The sequence below is a fragment of the Musa acuminata genome, chromosome BXJ2-6 (genome assembly GCF_036884655.1).
Source record: "Musa acuminata AAA Group cultivar baxijiao chromosome BXJ2-6, Cavendish_Baxijiao_AAA, whole genome shotgun sequence".
In the NCBI taxonomy this organism is placed as follows: Eukaryota; Viridiplantae; Streptophyta; class Magnoliopsida; order Zingiberales; family Musaceae; genus Musa; species Musa acuminata.
Window position 1 is genome coordinate 36265792 of NC_088343.1, and position 18621 is coordinate 36284412.

Consider the following 18621-nt stretch of genomic DNA (forward strand, 5'->3'; position numbering starts at 1 on the left):
AATTCTATGATTCAGGCATCCTCTAGAGATATAATTAGAATTGTTTAAGAAAACTTAAAGATATTTATAGTAGCATGCAAGAAAGAATTAACCATGTTAAAACTAGAGAGGTTGAGGTCCACTCTAGTATTATGTGATCGACACCCCAATGTCAACGTAGTGTCATTCCTTATACGTTACAATTGTCTCCACGATCATTAGGAAAGATACAACCATTTTGGCTCTAAGAGAGTAATGATCCTGAAATCTTACTCTCAAGTCTTAATACATTTGGCTCTAAGAGACTTGATAAATTAGTCAATACCTTAGACTAGCTTAAGCATAAGCATCATATGGACTTTATCAGATACATCTCGATATAATTTTGTAGAGTTTGATATAATGTGAATCAAGTGGGTTCAGTGTTTTCCGACACTAGTAAAAGATAAGCATGGAATAGAACCTCGGTTGTTTCTGATTTCACATCCCACTCAAATACCTAGAATTTACAATATTTAAAATATGTTTGGGACACTATGATTGCCCTTTCAAGGCTTCCGGTTTCTATGTTGGATAGCATTGTTCAACAAACTCAGCTGAAACTGGATAATTGGATTAGATATTGTATCTCAACCAGGCCGGGAGAACTACCCTCATCAGTTTGTCTTGCATGCCTAAGAGATTACCCCATGGATACTAGATAGATAACTTAAGCATTCAGCACATCGTAGTCATCCAATCTTTCATTATACTCCATCACCTTCCTCTTGATCTTGGAAGAATCCACCCAGGTCACAAAGTCCTCCATGTTCCTTGTCACGAGAAATGCCGGATCTGTCACCACATCTGGCCCTACCCGGATGTGGCCTTGTTCGATGTATGTTACAGCCTCCCTTAGATGCTCAGCAAACTTTAGGTACACCAAAACAGTAGCCAGCCTGCGTCTGCAACAACAGAACTGCCTTTAGCTGCGCAAATATGGTTCTTCTCAACTGAAATAACATGAGAAATTGGCTCACGTGTTGAGAACATGTGAGCTACAATTGATGAAACCTAAACATCCACCAATGAGAAACAGCTATAGCATAGTTATTATGAGGTTTATCTCATTGAAAGGTATTGATAAGCCAAGCTACCTCATCTACATCCACATTCCCAGATTGATTGGGTATGAGATGGGAACTCAGGTGTGCCCAATTCGTAAATGTTATTGTGTGTGTGTGTGTGTGTGTTTGTAAACTCAAACCAGTCCAATTTGTAGAATAGAAAGCTTCCATACTGATTTCAAGTAAAAACATGATGTATACCTACAGAAGGAACTAACTGAGAGTTTGTCACACTTGGCCAAGCTCTTTTTTGTTGAGATTACACCCATATTATAACTGCAGCACACGAAACAATTTAGATTAATCAAAATGTAAATAATCGAATTTGTTAGACCAATTCCACAAAAGCACTGAAGTATGATAAACACAATCCTAAAGAAAGCATAAATTGTAGCCAAAGTAAACCATGAAATACAATATATTAGTTGTAAATAGGATGGCATTTGATTACTAAGATGAAATGTGCCCGACATATTGCCTTGAATTGCTGTCTTTAGTGAACCCAAATAAAACATCACAAACTATAGTCATCAATTGTTACTTCCTAGTTTTCATCTTATAATACAAAGTCTTTTATTATTCTTAATAACCAAGAATGCCCCCCAAGTCAACTCTTTCCTTGAAGGAGATAAACAACTATACAGATTCTAGGCCCTGGAAAGTTCTGTTGGCCAATATAGGTTGGCAATAAATTTTTACATCTTAGTTGTAGAAAAAGTCAAACTAAATTCTTTTTATTTTCGGATCAAACTGAATTATGATTTCATTAAACTAAAAAACTAACCCGAGTCACCTCACAGATGATGTCTATACCATTTAAACTCCAGGATTAATCTTCTCCCTTTAATTATTTATTCAAATAATTACCATCACCACATGAAAGTACCTAGTTGCCGAATATGTTCCTCTAAGAGTGAGAGTGGGTTGGACAATGTCCATCAAATTTACCTCCATATTCCAATAGCATCAGAAAATGTCACAAACATGTGTTGTCACATAACCATAATAATATCCAAATTTTGCTTTCTAAATTTTCCAGATATTAATCCACAAATGAGTTAAACTCTATACATATCCAGATATCTGAATCTCTAAATATACCTTTTAAAACTGTCTATTTAACTGATACAGAAGTTGGCTATTTGACCAGTTTATGTAAAAGCATTTTACTTTTTTTTCTTATTCTTCTTTTTACCCCAATATATGCCTTTTGGTGTTCCTATCCAAGGAACATCAATGAGAATTGTTGCTTAAATAATGAGTGATACTCCTATCAAATTCATGGAATAACCATATCTGCATCACTCTAGATGTATCCTGAATCCAAGTCTACATATGTACAATTCATGTTCACATTCATTTTTTATTTGAACAATTATGGTTTCAACATTTAGCATTCTGACTCCACATCGATATTCATGTCAACTGGTACATGTCAATACATATCTGCTTTCCTGATATCCAATCAATGTCCAGTCTGATTTCCCCCTAGCTAATGGCATCACATTAAAAACATATTCAAGCAAAGCGAGCTCATCTGTGTCTAAAACCTCAAAAATTTTGGGCTCTTCATCAGAGCACAAGTATATACCATAATTACTAGCATTAACCAAATATGAATGTTAGGTTATGCAATAAGTGGACAATATAAGGTTGACGAGAGTAAACTAAAGCTGGCACATGGATTCAACAACAAATCCAGACATGACAGCCAGTTCAGGAACCTTGAAAAGATCACATTTGACCTCAGATTCCTTGAATATAACAGGTCAAAAAACCCCATATAAAGAGGGCCTCTCTACCACCAGTATGGGATTTAGAAAGTGCTACCACAGATTCCTTCTCACTCTATACTTCATTCAGCTGTTAACTTGAACATCTGATAAGCCCCATCAAAGATTGCCCCGATCCCTTTCTTGGCTGTCTTCAATGGTGCAGGCAAAATCTGTCACCTAGACTTGTACTCAGAAGCCATTTGTCTGTGGATTAACAGCACCAACTTACATGGTTCATGGCATTGACTATGATAGAATTCTATCTCAGCCTCCTCAAATTCACCAGTGAAACCACTAGAATTATACTGAGAGCTGATCGATATCAACCAGATTGGATCTTGCAGCAAAATGACAAGATCAGCAGAGAAAGAAAAAAGAAAGAAGGGATAGGAAGAAGAGGAGTTCTAGATTCCATAGAGAAAAAAAAACATTCTAAAACATTTGTCAGAAAAAAGTTTGTGCGTGAGTTATTATCACTTGATCAGCATATGAACATTATCCAGTCTCATTGACTGGAGAAACTGATTCTCCAAAAAAAAAGATGAGGCACTAACAAGGTAATAGCTTTCTCCTCGAGTAGAATCGATATGACATTCAGTCTGCAACAATCAGAAACCACTCAGCAATTCTTCTAAAAAGAATTTCTAAGAAGCAATTGACACAACTGAGAGTAGGAAGCATCTATTTATTTTATTCATAGGAAAAAGCAAGCACAATATATAAGTAAAACCCTGCTGAAATGTAAAGTGCATCATACAGAATACCAATAAAAAGCATTCATGTTTGGATACCTATAATCACAGTCCTAAGGAAGCTTTTAGTCTCCAACTGCAGAAGGCTTTTTGAGAGGACAGCCTTCTGAGAGGACCAAAGAGACATGCAATAACAAGTTGATCACTTACACATACAGTCAATTCTAGCAAAGAAAAAAACTCACAATGAGCATTGAAGCAAATCATGAAGAACCCACTTTCCAAAATTACCAATTCATAGAACTTCTACGAGGAAGAGAAATTAATCATAGCATCTTAAACAAAGAAAAGGCTCGGTCATCTAATGGACTTACAGCTTTTCCAGCAGGGCATCTGTCATCTCGATACGGAAAGGGTCTCTGGGATCCATTTGCTTCAAGACGTGCACTAGCTTCTGCACCATCCTGCATATACTCGAATACCTAACAATCGAAAAAAGAAAATTCCTATAAATATCAACCAAAAGAGCAACCTTGCTGCCAAAAATTAAGGGAGAGGAAAGTGAACAATATACTTCTTGTAGTCATCTCTCTCGGTGAGGTGGTAACGGCGCGTGACGAGGGCTTCTCGGTGGCCGCCCTCGCGTTTGTACTCGATGAAATTGACCTTCTTGAGGAGCTTTTTCTCGTGGAACTTCAACTTCCTCATCTTTGCTCACTGCTCCGATGGATCAAATGAAGAAGAAACGAAACCTTCAAGTCCCGATCACACCTTTCACTCTGCGAAGTGAACAAGGGAGGCGCAAGAAAGAACGATGTTTAGGAGAGTCCCATCCGATTCAATGAGTTGATTTGTTTACAGTTCAATACTAATCATGCAGGATTTCTTGCGGTGGCATACTGAGCTTTTAGCGACTTCTAACAGAGGAGGAACAGGATGGTGGTGAGCGCCGCCGTTGAGGGTGGCGGCGGAAGACGGTTGGGCTGTGAGCGGACCGTGGTGAGCAGGATTTAGGGCACAGAGCACACGGAGGGAGCCGACGAGGTCGGGGCTCGTTATAACTTATTTTATTTATCTATTTTTATAACAAGTGACTACTTTTCTAAAAAATATTCATATTTTACAATTTTTTCAAAAAAATCCCTTTTATTTTTTTCAAGCAATAATTTTAATTTTAAAAATATCTAAAATATCCTTCAAAAATTTTCTCGTTAAATTTTTATAATCTTTTTTATTAGTTTTCAACTGTTATAGTGTTTTCACGTTTATAGTATTTTTCAATAGTATTTATAGTATTTTATTAAGATATTAAAATATTATTAATATTATTAAAAAATACTATACATGACAGGATATTATGTCCTTTTAGTAACCATTAATCATAGATTATTACAATACTATATTTTTAGACTTATGATTGATTCAATTTGGATTTAAAGTCTATTTAAATCTTTTACTATGTTTTCGAGTAAAGTCTTATAATATTTTTATTATGATAGTCGTATTTTTAAAATTTAAGATATTATTTTTAAGCAGTACTAGTTGTTTTTTTTAGGGAAATTCTCTATTCTGTTGAGAAAAATCTTTTCTCCTAATATGTATAAATAGGAGAGAGACATATTAATGTATTCAAGCTAAAACTACTTCAATAAAATTTTTTCAATAATTTTTTTATCTTTTATTCTTTCCAACAGTAAAAACTAGCAAAATGTGACCCGAAATTTAGGAAATGAAAGGTCAGGAGTAAAAGTTAGTAAAGGAGGCCAGCATATTATCTTGCAAACCCTCATCTAAGAAAGAGCTAGTTTGATTTCAACAAACGAGAAAAACCTAATAAATGAGACATAATCAATCAGAGCTCTGAGTCTAGATTAGGGAGTTGGCAAAGGGTAGCATACTAGTCTGCCAAGAGGGAAAGAATAGAGTTAGTGTCTAAGCAATCAAGAGAGCCATTGGTTTTGATGAGCCAAATCTAGTTTTTCCATCTTCTAAGGGAGCACATATTCTAAAAATATCTAATGCTTTTATTCTCCTCATTGATCCATAGAGCTTTTGATCTAGTCTACCATTTATTTAATATGTCATTGTCTATTAAGGGCAAACAGCTTATTGGATAGACTTTGCAACTTTCGATCAGGGAGGAGTGAAATTGCGTTTAATAGATGATTTGAAATCATTATGAAGAAGCCAATGGAGATCAAATTTAAAATTTATAAGGTTTTTCTTAATCTTTCTAGGAAAGTGACCAAATCCAATAGAGAGAGGAGAGTGATTGGAAGCTACACTCACATTAGAGCACCATCAATTGATTCAGTTACATTTGTTGGTCACAAACTCTTGGTGACCATGAGTAAGTAAATTCTCAGCTCAGACATTTGGTTCATTAGCCTTCTCCAACCTAATCTTCTTTAAAGATGAAAGCAACACTACTTATGCAGCAAATGACGTGCATGGGAGTCTCAACAGGCATGCACAACATGATCGTCTTCGACTCGTTCCTCGGAGTTGTTGTGGCGTGGAACATGCATGGCATGTTCATTCTTTGGTACAGCTTAGTTCCGAGAGCCACGCAGCTCGTGGACGGCGTCCATGATGGCCTCGGTGGTGACGGCGCGCGGAGGTGGGGGGCGCGGGTGCTGAAGGCAGTCGACAAGCCGCCGGGCGAAGTTGAAGGCCGGCTTGAAGCGGAGGACACAGATGGCGATCTGTCCGATCACTCCGCCGGTGCATGCGAGTATGGTGAGAGGCTCCATGTCGAGAGCAGGAAGGACAGTAGGAGGAGGAGGCCTGAGAGATGAAAGGAAAGCAGTGGCTCATTTATAGAGTTTGTGCGGTGCCTAACATCCACGTATGTAATGGTCGAGAGGTATTGTAAGCAAACAAACAAGCTTGCATCAAATAATGTTATTAGGTTGTGAATTCTGTTGTGTTTTCCTCTATTTACTTGTGTAGTTTTGCTTTTCTAATTCAAGAAAATGATTTTTTGTTAATTATTCATACGATGGGAATTCTTTATATTGGATAGAAAAAATAGAATCTTAATTAATAGGGTTCGGATTCAGATCAGAAAAAAAACAGTATTTCTTTCCAACCAATAAATAGCTATAAAGCTTAGCAATATAAGACAAGTTGGAATATCATCTGCTTATTGGAATGAATATTATAATGGTGATGTAGCAAAAATGGGTATTATTAGATAAAAGATGGATCCTAAAATTCTAAGGATGATGTTTGGTTTTGGAACCTCAAATTTGTTCATTTAAAAAAAAAGAAGGAAAAGAATATGATAATAAACATTGGTGAGTTGTAAAAGTTTTCAAGCATTTTTACCTTTTTCTTTTCTAATAGTTACAACAAAAAATATCTACAATAAAATAAATTAAATCCAACATAAAAAAAATGACAAGTAAAAGGATCATTCAACCTATAAGAGAGTCAAGAAAATAGAACAAAAAGAAGAGATGTTTCTAATAACATCCAAATATTTTTTTGTATATTTGTCTTGTAAATAGCATATACAGTCCCACATACAACTAAAAATTTAGGTGCGAGTTAAATGCAACGCATAATAATGTAGACTGGTTTTAGGGTTACTGGTGATTTGCAAAAGCCAAAATATTAAGTGGGGAGAGGGATTAAGACATGTTTGCAAGCTCACCTTTGTCGTAGGAGCAGTTCCGTTCAGGTCACCTTTTCAGCGTGGATGGACTGTGTGTTGGTAGTGTTGTCACCTTGACAAAACTTTGTGCTCATTGGAGTCTTGTGAGGTCGACTTGGATTGTTGAGAGAGAATAAAAAGATGAGAAGAAGAAGAGCCCCAAAAGCTCAACTCAAGATCGACCAAGAAAAACGTTAATTCACTGTTCATGCAGAAAAGTAACGATCCTAATAAATGAGAAAACCATTTCTGATATTATTGCACAAACAGAACATGTAAAACTAGGAATTTGTAACTGTTAATCAGATAATTTTGAGAGCATTAAATTTAGGGTTAGTGGGAAACCCAACTTCAAATGATGTTATGTCTTGGGATCATATATAATCTTGAACTTATGATGATTTCTAGTTCTTACTTTTTTTTAATATTGTTGTCTTACAAAATATAATTGTTTAACTTATTAAAAAATCCTCAGTAATTCCTTTTTTTGATTCTTTGAATGATTCTCCATGACTAAATTAATAACTATTTTTATTCATGTAATTTTGTGTTTTCCTGAATCATTTTCATATTGGAAAATTTTTATCATAAATTTCCTTTTCATTCAAGCTAAATTATGCATCAGAATAATATAGGCTATATATTGGGATATTAGCCTTCTTTATTTATTGTAAATATAATTGGGATATTAGGGTTGGTAAAATGATTTTACATTTCTTAACAGGTTCCAGGTTACTTGAGAAACCAAGTTATGGCTTTGGTGCAGACAAGTGTAGGAGAAAAAATAATTTATTTTTTGTCAGGTATGAAAAAAAAAAAAATCCTTTAATATAAAGGATTTTTTTCTATGTAGATATCATCTCAAATTTATATGCATCTAGTGTTTCCTCTAATACATAAATTTCTGTAGAGTTTTATGTTAGAAATTGTTTAGATTTGGATTAATTTAAGAGATTTATTCTTTATTTTTGCTATGTTTACATGGTAAATGATTTAAAATTTTTTAAGAAGATAAAGGAGTAAAACTTTTGTGTTTTCTGTGTGTGTGTATATATATATATATATATTCTCTTTCGTATTCAGTAAAGGAAAGGAGCTATTGTTCCATGTAGCATAGGATATTTAGCTTGTAATTGCAGCTGGTATGATTTATATGACCCAAATCAAAAAGCCCTGATGTAACAACTTAGTTTATCTTTCTTATACGTTCTATGTTGCTTGTTTGTCATACAAGTAGGTCACAACTACGACACAGTGAGTTCACCATGGCAGCTCGACCAGGCGTCCGTTCCTTCCTGCAAGTTATATTGCAGCGATCTACAGTTCATCGTGCTCTTCCAAAAGAAGAGCCGTGACAGGTCAATGAAACGTGAGCTGGGGCTGCGTGCACACCACCACCACCGACGAGTGAACGCGTGCCCGCGAGAAGTCCGCCGCCTCCAGCACTTTGCTCACCAACAGTTTCCACTTCACCTCGTCCTTCTTGCTCTGCTGCCTCAACCTCTCCTTGAAATGGCTGCAACCGCGAGCCGTAAGCATGGAAGGAGGAGTCCTCTAAAGGAATGGACCGATGACCATGAGTGGGTTACCAAATACCTGCAAAGTGGGACCTTGCACCCGTCCACCTGCGAGCACAGCCGCGAGTGGAGCTCGAGAAGCTGCCACATCCTCTTGCAGTGGGTGCAGCCACCGAGCACTCGGTTCTTGCAGCCGGCGAAGTGGCGGACCAACGCTTCTAGGCCTTTGCAGGCGGGGAAGTTGCAGGGCGCCGCGTTCTGCCTCAGAACCTTGTCGTGAGGCCCGATGGTGCGGCACCCGTCCCTGCAGATGTGGACCAGCGCCTCCATCGCTTCGTGCAGCTGCAGGTAGATCTTCCTCTCCTCTATCTTCCTCACTCTCTCGATCTTGCTCTGGTAATCGGAACCAGGTGGGTGTTCATCGACCTTGAGAGCTAAAACGAGAAGGATAAAGTGTGCCCAAGGAGCTTACTGAATCGTCATCGGTCACCGACTCGAGAAGCTCCTTCTCGAGCACGGGGTCACTCTGCCTCATCACCTTCCACCCCCCGGAAGCAGACACCTCCTTGAACTGCTTCACTATCAACCGGTGGCAGAGGAGGCAGAGGCGGGGCGCGTCGCAGAGCCTCGCGAGCTGCAACGCGTCCACCACGTTCTCCGTGGTGAGCAGGCCTCTCTCCAGCTGCTGCACGCACGCCATCTTCAACGATGGGATCACGAATGCATGCGACAGCACCAGCAGATGCAGCACGAACTCGTTCATCTCTTCCTCCTCGTAGCTATCAGAACAAACACAAGATATCAACGGGTCCAGCGATTCCGAGTCGCAGTGTGTAAGCTGTTACCATGATGTGTAGAGGAAGCGAAGAAAGATGCGGACGGCATTGTGAGGAACACCGCGGATGGAGATCGCCCTCCGACGCCCTCCTCTTCTCTTGGACTGCTTCAGCATGGTCTTGATCACCGGCGAAGCCATGCCCTGTTCATCACAAAGAAACGTCGAACCAACCAGAAGAACACCGTGCTTCGATTCTCGACAGGGAAGATGGGGGAAGGGGACGTACAAGAATGCTGGCGTGGGCCAGAATGATGTCGTCGTTGGTGTAGACGCAGACATCAGCTCGGTATCCGTCGGCGAAGAGCCTGTGGAGTAGATCCCTGGTCAGGTTGTCAGCCATGCAGCAGCTGTGCTTGGCCAGCCTCTCGCAGTTGTTGCTGGTAGCAGCTAAACTTAGGACCGACGGTGGCTGCGGGCAGCACCTATGGATGCTCATCTCCCACCTCTGATCTGCCATGCGCAAGCTTTTTCTTCTCCTCCTCTTCCCTTCACGGGGATCGCAATCGTGCATCAGTTATATCTCATCTAATTCTAAATTATGAGTCAAATGTCATCAAAATCAAAGGGAAATCTTACAAGCTAGAGGAATGCATGTCATACCTGGAATGTTAAGGGAGACAAGAACTACCCTTTCCTTGATCAACGAGATTAAACGAGAAGAGACGAACTTGTTCAAGGATCAAACGAAGAGCTTGGGAACATGTACGGATGTGGCCCGAGAATGAGCTCTGCTGGAATTGAACAGAGATGAAGATGGCGCAGAGATCTCACCTCGAGGAATCTGGCTAATGCTTGGCTTCTATATATCTTCGGCATTGCGCCTCCCTGCACAGGGGTTGTAGATGGTAAACACCCTGTGCCATGCAAGAATGTGTTGTCTGCTTCCCCTTCCACGTCTTCAGGAGATGTAATGGTGGTTCCCAGATGATTACAGGATTAGCCTTCGGAAATGGTGGCATGCAACAAAAACAGCGATGACCATTCATGCAGCTGGTCAATTCTGTGGCAGGTTTGATGCCATCATTCGAGAAAGACCAGGTCAAAATCTAGTGGGAAGAACAGCCTCATGTTTCTAGTTCGCCGCATCTAATTTTGGGACTGTGGGACTGGACGATTATTTGTCAATCGAGAATTGCTTATCAAGTGATTAGATCGGTGAATTTTTTTTACTATATTAAATGAAACTTAAATTATAGGTAGTTATTGATAATCTCCATTTAGAACTTTCTTTAATATATTGGATATTTATTTGCCTTTTGTCCCCTTCGAAGTTAATTTTGGTTTTTTGCCTTTTTTTAATAATCCATAGTGTAATTAGTTTTCAATTTAATTTGTGCTGGGTAATCCATATAGAAATATCACTGGAAATCCATATGAGTAATCATCATTTCTAGAATCATTCTTAAAGTTTTATTTATTTATTTATTTATTGAGAACTTCATGATAATTTACAACAAATCATTTTCGATTACAATCTATAAGTACATAATATGGTAAAATGACTCAACTAATGAATATATAATGTGATGTGGAAGTTAAATATAAAAAGGAACTCGAACAATTTATTTGTCAACCACTCTCAAGAAACCACAAGTCAATTAGTCAAAGAATCAATAAAACATTTGCTTTAGTACAAAAAGACATGAATAATCCGTTCCGGAACGACCAAAAATCTTTCTCCACGTACATAAAGTATTATTAATTCTTGATTGCCTATTTTATTTTGATTTAAAATATTATTTTGATCATTTGAAAATTAGTTTCCTTGAGCTTTAGATTTATTTACTCTCTTATTATTACTGGAGGCTTTTTCACAAGACAACCTCTGGCAGGAAATGACAAGCAGGGGATTGTTGATATCCATGAAAATATAATATATTTACAGACAACCTCCGGCAGAATCCAGTTGGTAGAGTAAGACATTTCCTTTCGCTTGAAAGTTATCAGGATCTTACAAATGAATAAATTCTGAGGAATTAAAAAAAAAAGCTTCAAATCTTAGTTAATTGAAAAAACCCATGGCAGCTAATTAAATGGATCATCAAGTACATTTAATATTAAAAAATAATTTCTGTGTTTGTGAAGAGCTCATCCATTCCACTAAAAGAAAAGCCAACCCGGAAATAATGCCAAAGATGTCACTGATCAACTCAATAGCAACAGGAAAAACAAAACTGCAGCAACTGCATTCATGTGGATGTTGGCAATAGAAAGACTAGATATCTATGCCCCAGTTACTTCTTCACCTTCCATCTGGACATCTTCAGCCGGTCTGTCTACCTTGGCACCCACATCCTCCTTGTAGTCACCATGGACCTGCAAATGGCAATTGTCAAGGAGACTGAAAAAAGAGGGCACTGAAACCCATTTGATTAACCTACAGATTGCCATTGTTCACCCAGTCATGTCAAAAGAAAAAGGTAAAGAAGGGATAAGAGTACCTCCATAAGCTTCCCCAGATCGAATTTGGGAGCCTTGAGAATTTTGACTTTGCGGATGAAAACATTCTGCAGGGGGTAAATGCTTGTTGTTGCTTTTTCAATTTCCTTACCTATGACCTCTGGTATGAATTTCTGTACCAAATCCTTCAGATCACCAGTTGTAGCTTGATTAACCATAATCTCTCTCATCTTGCGGCGTATCTGTGACCACATAAGAAGGCATGACTAAAACTGTCCCTCCCCACCCCCCACAATAAATACAATAAATATCAAATGCATTTTACAACAAATTTACCTGTCTGATCTGACTAGATTGGGCGTAACACGTGCGTTTAACCTGATTTGGGCGTCTCTTAGTGAAGCCAATACAAAACATCCTCAAAGTGTAATTGTCGGTCGTCTTCACGTCAACATGTGCTTCAATTAAAGTCTGCCACTTTCGGACTACGTATCTAACCTTGTCAGTTGTCAGGTCCATGCCCTAGATAAGTAAACAAAATAAGATGGTTGAAAATAAAGAGTTAAGCACAATAGTGCAAGACACATACCCAGAAGTTAGTTAAAACATTCTTCCCTTGCACATCCTCTGCACGAAGCCGGATTTTTCTGTGTGCCTGGTCCTCATCATTCTGCAGGTCAGCTAAACAAACCTCAAAAACTCTGTGCTTCAAACCTTCAGATGCAATCTGAGATGACAAGAAAGATCTTCAACACCTTTAAGCAATAAAAAATTCAGTTCACCACATACACCAAGAACATTAATGTCCAAACATATTCCTGAATGAACCATTAGAAATGAAAACCACAAAATTCAAGCAATTCAAATAAATAATGCCAGATGGTATATTATGAAAAGCTAAAAAGGTCAAATCTTAAGGCAATCAGAGGTGACATGCGAAATGGTCGGGTTGTGTAATTGTTTTTTATTTAGGCTTGAAGTTACGAAGAACAAGCTCATACCAAGAAAGCTTTATGGTTATCTCTTCACCTCTATCATTTCAGGTTTGAGAAATGATTTAATTTTAACTTCAATAGCATTTTAGTTGACAAAACCTTATAGTGCAATGTTTTCAATAGGCGCTCAACGCCCACCTAGATGTTCGGGCGATGCAAGGTGAGGCCTAAGTGCCTCGAAATAGATTGGGAGGAGTTGCTTCAAAGAGGCGTGACTCAAGCATGTGCCTGAGCCCAAACACTGGGTGACTTAGGCATGCACTTGAGACAATTGAAAGTTGGGTTCAGTTTTGAGAGCCTAGGTTCAATCAATTTAAATTAGTTGGCTTAGTTGAGCCAACTAATTCAACAACTTACTCCTGTATAAATTAAAATATCCAGTTTCAAAAATGGAACTTCATGGTCATAGAAAATAATTTCATTCGACACAAAATATGGATTAAAAATGTACTCAAAGATCCTCAAATTTAACCCATTGTTATCCATTTAGGCATGTATGGTTGATAATCCAATTCAAGTACCACATATGTATTATTCCTTTTACATTCATTTGAAGTATCACCATTATGATATGTTCAATCTTTAGATTCTGCATAGAGATATCATATCATCTTAAAACCAAGAATGACAATTTGTTTAAAAATTTGGTGTGACAACCAAGAAGGTGAGGTATGCCATCCACAAAACACTTGGAAGCATGGTCGAAGACCAATGCAAGTCTCAACATTATCATTGTGCCTTATCCAAACTCTTGTGATGGTGAAAATCTTTAAGTATCTATGAATCCATTGCAACATTGTGGGCTTCCGATTCTTACTTGGTTTCACAAACACATATTATAGCTAAAGCATGTTGAAGCCCAAGGGCACCCAGTTAACCTCAACTGAACTGAAAGCAGACAGTTGACTTAGTTACGTTTTAATTAACAAAATGTCTATGAACCATATTCAGTACATGTTTATTTCATTTTCATTGTGTATATTATTTATTAGCTCAAAGTGCAACCCAAATGTTTATCAACCATATTCAATACATGTTTATTTCATTGTGTGTCTTATTTATTAGCTCAAAGTGCAACCCTTCTCTCATTTGTTTCTACCGGTGTGGGAATTCTCGCAATATCTAACATTGATCATATCTGGACTAATTCATCAAGAGAAAAAAAGTGCCCCTTGAAAGTGCATGACTGTAGGATTCACACTGAATTAAAAAGTGAAGCTGGAGCATCCGGATCAATCAGTTTTAAACATACCTTATTATTTATCCTTCCCTCCGGCTTCATTATCTTTTTTCTACTTTTTTAAAATAATTTTCTAATGTGTAGACAATAGATTATGATCTCCTCCATAGATAAGAACAGAGCAACACTCCTTGATCAGCCCATAACAGCACGCTTAAAAAAGAACTGATATTTAGAGAAGAACATCTGAAAAAAAATTTAGCAGACGATGGTACACCATCCATGGACAAAGTTCAACTCCCAAGAATTGCACCCATTCAACGCAATCTCACTCCCACCTGAGTCTGATAGTTAACTAGAAACCCATATCCCGCAAAATTTTGCTCTCTGACAAAGCAAAACTTTCTCCAAGGGCTCATACATTTCAGAAATATTATCTTATAATCCAAAATGTAAAACAATTTCAACAATCGACACATAAAGATCTCATTTTGACCATAAAAAAAACACCGAATGCTTCTCGACGAGACACATAAGCAGAACCAGAAACAACAACGATAGCGATAACACACCTTGGTGCCCTGTGTCCTTGAAACAAGGGTCTTGCCAATGTTCCTCACGTTGAAGACTGAAGGAGCCTTGATGTCGTACCAATCCTTCTTCGCGAAAGGATCAACCCTAAAAAACGTCAACCGGAGCACGAGAAAGCGTCAGATACAGCAAGAGAGAGAAGAAAGGATGGATGGGGCCAGAACTCACGCCTTCTTCTTGCCTCCCTTCTTCCCCTTGGAGATCCTCTTGTTCTTCCTGAAGCAAAGGAGAGAGGGGGAAAGAAGAGTAGATGAGAAAAAGGAAGCGAAAGGGTAGAAAGAAGATCAAGAGACGGACAGATAGAAGAAATCCCAACCCGACCGCCATGTCTGCGGCAGATCCTCCACCTCCAAAGCGTTTCGGCGCCGACGAAGGACGATAAAGAGGCTCCTGCCCTATAAAGGCTTTATCGATGTCACTTTTTACATATTTATCCTCGTACAGTTTCGAAATAGCTTATTTGTCTTTGTAGATCTTAATATAGCTTAATATGTTTCTCCAATAATAAGATAATCGAAATCTAGATTATATATTAATTTAAAAGACCTTTATACCCACAATATTCTTATATTTTAGGTTTTTTAATATATATATGTGGAATTTAAAATTAAAAAATATAAAAATCATTATCTTTAGAGGGATATATATATATATATATTTATATTTATAATCTTGTATGATTGTGACATTTGGATTTGAAGCTTGTTAATCGGACGATCAATATTTAAAGATTTTAAAGCATTTAATAGATTGCCTTTCTGTACCCATTTAATGACATAGTTTAATTTGACGGTCCGTTTAATTTGACGGCCCCCTATTAATTGGGCTCGTAAAGCCCATTAGCCTTTTGGTCCAACGATGTTTAATATCTAAACCTCACATATCATACTGATTAGGCCAAAAAAGTAATAATTTTTACCATTTCATCGTACACTTTATTTTAATATTTTATTCTTTTCTTGTGATTTACAGTTTTTGTAAGAGTTATATGATGATCTAAGAGGATATGAAAAGGGATTGTTATATCAGAGTCATTTAGGTCTAAATATTCATTAAGAGTTCATTATAAATAAATAAATATATATATATATATATATAATTTTTTATTAGACTATAATAAGATTTGAGGATGAGACGGATTTTATTAGGCTTTGGGATTGAGCTTATATGATATTATCAAAGGAGATATCAGATATAAATCTTAAAATACATATAGAGACAAGTTTTCATGATCTCTAATCATCTTTCTTTAAAAAGGGTTATATGGTATTCATGTAAAGGTACACACTTGTTCTTATCCTACCCACCACTCTTTTACTAGGAGGCATGTTACATTCATCCAATGGAAATTCATCTTTATAAAAATATTATAAATCTCACATTTCATACTGTAATAGCCAAGATCCTTAGGTGGAATGTCTAAGTAAAGAAAGTTCTCAAGAGTGAGAGGCTTTACCTATCTATTCTTTTCTTTTTCCTCCTCCTCACCACCCTTCTCTTTCATCTTCAACCATCATAACAATATCATCACTATTATAGCAGCAACACCACCACTAAAATAAGCAATAACATTAATCACTAATGGACATCAAACATATCCCCCATCGACAACTACCACCTTACACATCACCTTTTCTATCATGTGCTTGATCGTTGTTTCACTGCTCAAAGCCAAGAGGATTATTTTTTTATTATTATATTAATCCAATCCCTTGATTGCATCTTATTTAGGATTAGCTCTTTGTATACTTCACCTTTTAACTTTTTCACCTAACTTCTAACTCCTCTTATTTTTTGCTTGCTTATAGATTTATTAAATCATTAATCAAACTAATTAAAAGTTAATAAAATCATGGTTAGGAGGATGAGTTAATATCTTTGTTGCTACCACTTGTCTTTTTCAAGCTCATTGACTACATCATTTCTCATTACGTCCTTTATTTTTTTTATCATCACTCACCCTCTACGGCCTTGGTCAAATCATTTTTTACTTTTTATACGACTTATTTTATTTTTTTGTATCATCATTTACTTTCAGTAATTTTTAACTTTCATTATTAATATTGTTCTATTTATTTTCAATACTTAGACACCTCCAAATAAACCCAAATTTAACTCACTTATAATACTTTGAGTCCAAAATAAACTCTAAAATTTTAGGCAAAAATACCACATATAACCGCTCCAAACACCCTAAAATCTCAATTCTATCTTGATGGCCCAAATTGCACATATTCTTATTATATAACTACCTATAGTAGAATCGCTTACCATCCAATGAGCCTATAAATCTGGGATAACCTAGGATAGATTTAAGTCAGGTTATACAAGTGTTGGATTAAATCAATATTAAACTTGAGGCTATGAAAGTCCATCTAGTTTGTTATAAGGAAAACTATCAAAATTCAAAGAGCACTTAACCACTCTTAAAGTCACTCAATCGTCACCTAGATGAAGGGATCATCCTGATAATAACCTAACTTTTATGCCTATATAAATCTACTACAACCTAGATGACCTAGGGAATATGCTACACCAGTTCGTGAAGCTCCTTTATATATACCTTATAATAGTGAGATAGATTGAGAGAATGAATAATTTAATTTAAGACACTGATGAAATCACTAAGACCTATGTTCCAAAATGATGAGAATGATATTACCTATAGGATTTAGTTAAACCTAACTTATTTTGATGGGAATCTTGATCCTCGAGTATTCTTGAATTAGTTAGTGGTAATGGACCAAAATTTTAATTAGTGTTTGAGACCATAGAATTGTAAAGTTAGATTTGTTTGCTTGATACTAACTAATCTGACTAAACTGTATTGGATTAGTACAAAGTGCCACCTAGAGTGCCTTGACATGGTTCCCATAGATTGATGGGATAGGATAAAGTTTAAGCTTAGGGAAAAATATGTATCTCCCTAACTTAGAAACCAACTCCTATAACAATTAAGTATCATACGCTAATTCTTATAGTTTCTAACTACATTAGTTATTTTAATAAGCTCGTGGTCCGGTGTGACATTCATGAAGAACCCATTTTTACAATAGCTAGATTTATTACTAATTTGTGATGAGATATTCAACATAAAATATCCTACTTTGACCTAGACTCCTAGGAGAGTGTATTCCAAAGAGCTCTTGAAGCTAAACAATATATTAAAAATATAATTAGAAATACAACTTGAAGGCTCGTAAACTCACTTGTATGCACTCCTACATACTCCCACATAGCTTAGTGTTGTCCTACCTAAGTAAGATAACAAAAGTACGTCAATTATTATTAGAAATACTCGAGATAAACCATAGTGTATTAAATATTATAAGTATGGTCACTATATCCGAGAGTGTCCACATATAAACTTATACCTAAATAAAAATAAACTTATAAATGACTATACAAAGTAATATTATGATGATGAAAAGAATAATTTTGCTAATGCCACCCAACACACTATACATTGTAATGGTCAGCATCAGCATCTTTTGAAAATTTGTCTTAGCTCTACCTAAGACTTTTGAAAATTTATATCGCATCAGCATCTTTCACATATACACTGTTCATAATTGTATGATTATTATAGATGGAGGAAGCAATCTTAATGTAGTGTCTCAGATTGCTATAATCAAATTTAGATTCAAATATGAACCATATCCATAATATTAAATATAGCTTGAATAAATAAAATTAGCATACATGTTATCAAGAAATGTTTAGTTTCTATTAGTTTAATTATATATAAGAACCATGTTTCGTATGATATGCTTTCAATAGATATATTTTATGTATTACTTGATAGGTGTTAGTTATATGATATGAATGTCACACATTATAATAAAGCTAATACCTAGTACTTTAAGCACAATGAGAAGAATATCAAATTG

The 18621-nt window shown here is 36.6% G+C and overlaps 3 protein-coding genes across 4 annotated transcripts; all 3 read right to left on the reverse strand.

The window, feature by feature from the left end:
• Positions 1–433: 433 nt before the first annotated feature.
• Positions 434–4608, reverse strand: LOC135615376 (uncharacterized). Its single transcript, XM_065113790.1, has 5 exons — positions 4453–4608; positions 4127–4331; positions 3927–4034; positions 1287–1361; positions 434–923 (listed from the first exon to the last, which is right to left on the reverse strand). Exons 2-5 carry the CDS (start codon positions 4258–4260, stop codon positions 689–691), a joined length of 552 nt encoding a protein of 183 aa, XP_064969862.1. The 5' UTR covers positions 4261–4331; positions 4453–4608; the 3' UTR covers positions 434–688.
• Positions 4609–8569: 3961 nt separating this feature from the next.
• LOC103989766 (BTB/POZ and TAZ domain-containing protein 4-like) lies at positions 8570–10022 on the reverse strand. Its single transcript, XM_009408715.2, has 5 exons — positions 9792–10022; positions 9573–9706; positions 9200–9506; positions 8807–9120; positions 8570–8726 (listed from the first exon to the last, which is right to left on the reverse strand). Exons 1-5 carry the CDS (start codon positions 10020–10022, stop codon positions 8570–8572), a joined length of 1143 nt encoding a protein of 380 aa, XP_009406990.2.
• Positions 10023–11599: 1577 nt separating this feature from the next.
• On the reverse strand, positions 11600–15130 carry LOC135615377 (small ribosomal subunit protein eS1-like). 2 transcript variants are annotated; one of them, XM_065113791.1, is made up of 7 exons: positions 15048–15130; positions 14900–14947; positions 14713–14818; positions 12555–12692; positions 12302–12487; positions 12007–12207; positions 11600–11881 (listed from the first exon to the last, which is right to left on the reverse strand). In XM_065113791.1, the coding sequence occupies exons 1-7, from the start codon at positions 15056–15058 to the stop codon at positions 11789–11791; spliced, it is 783 nt and encodes a 260-aa protein (XP_064969863.1). In that variant the 5' UTR covers positions 15059–15130; the 3' UTR covers positions 11600–11788. The 2 variants fall into 2 exon arrangements, with proteins under 2 accessions (XP_064969863.1, XP_064969864.1); XM_065113792.1 differs by having other exon boundaries at positions 15029–15088.
• Positions 15131–18621: the final 3491 nt, after the last annotated feature.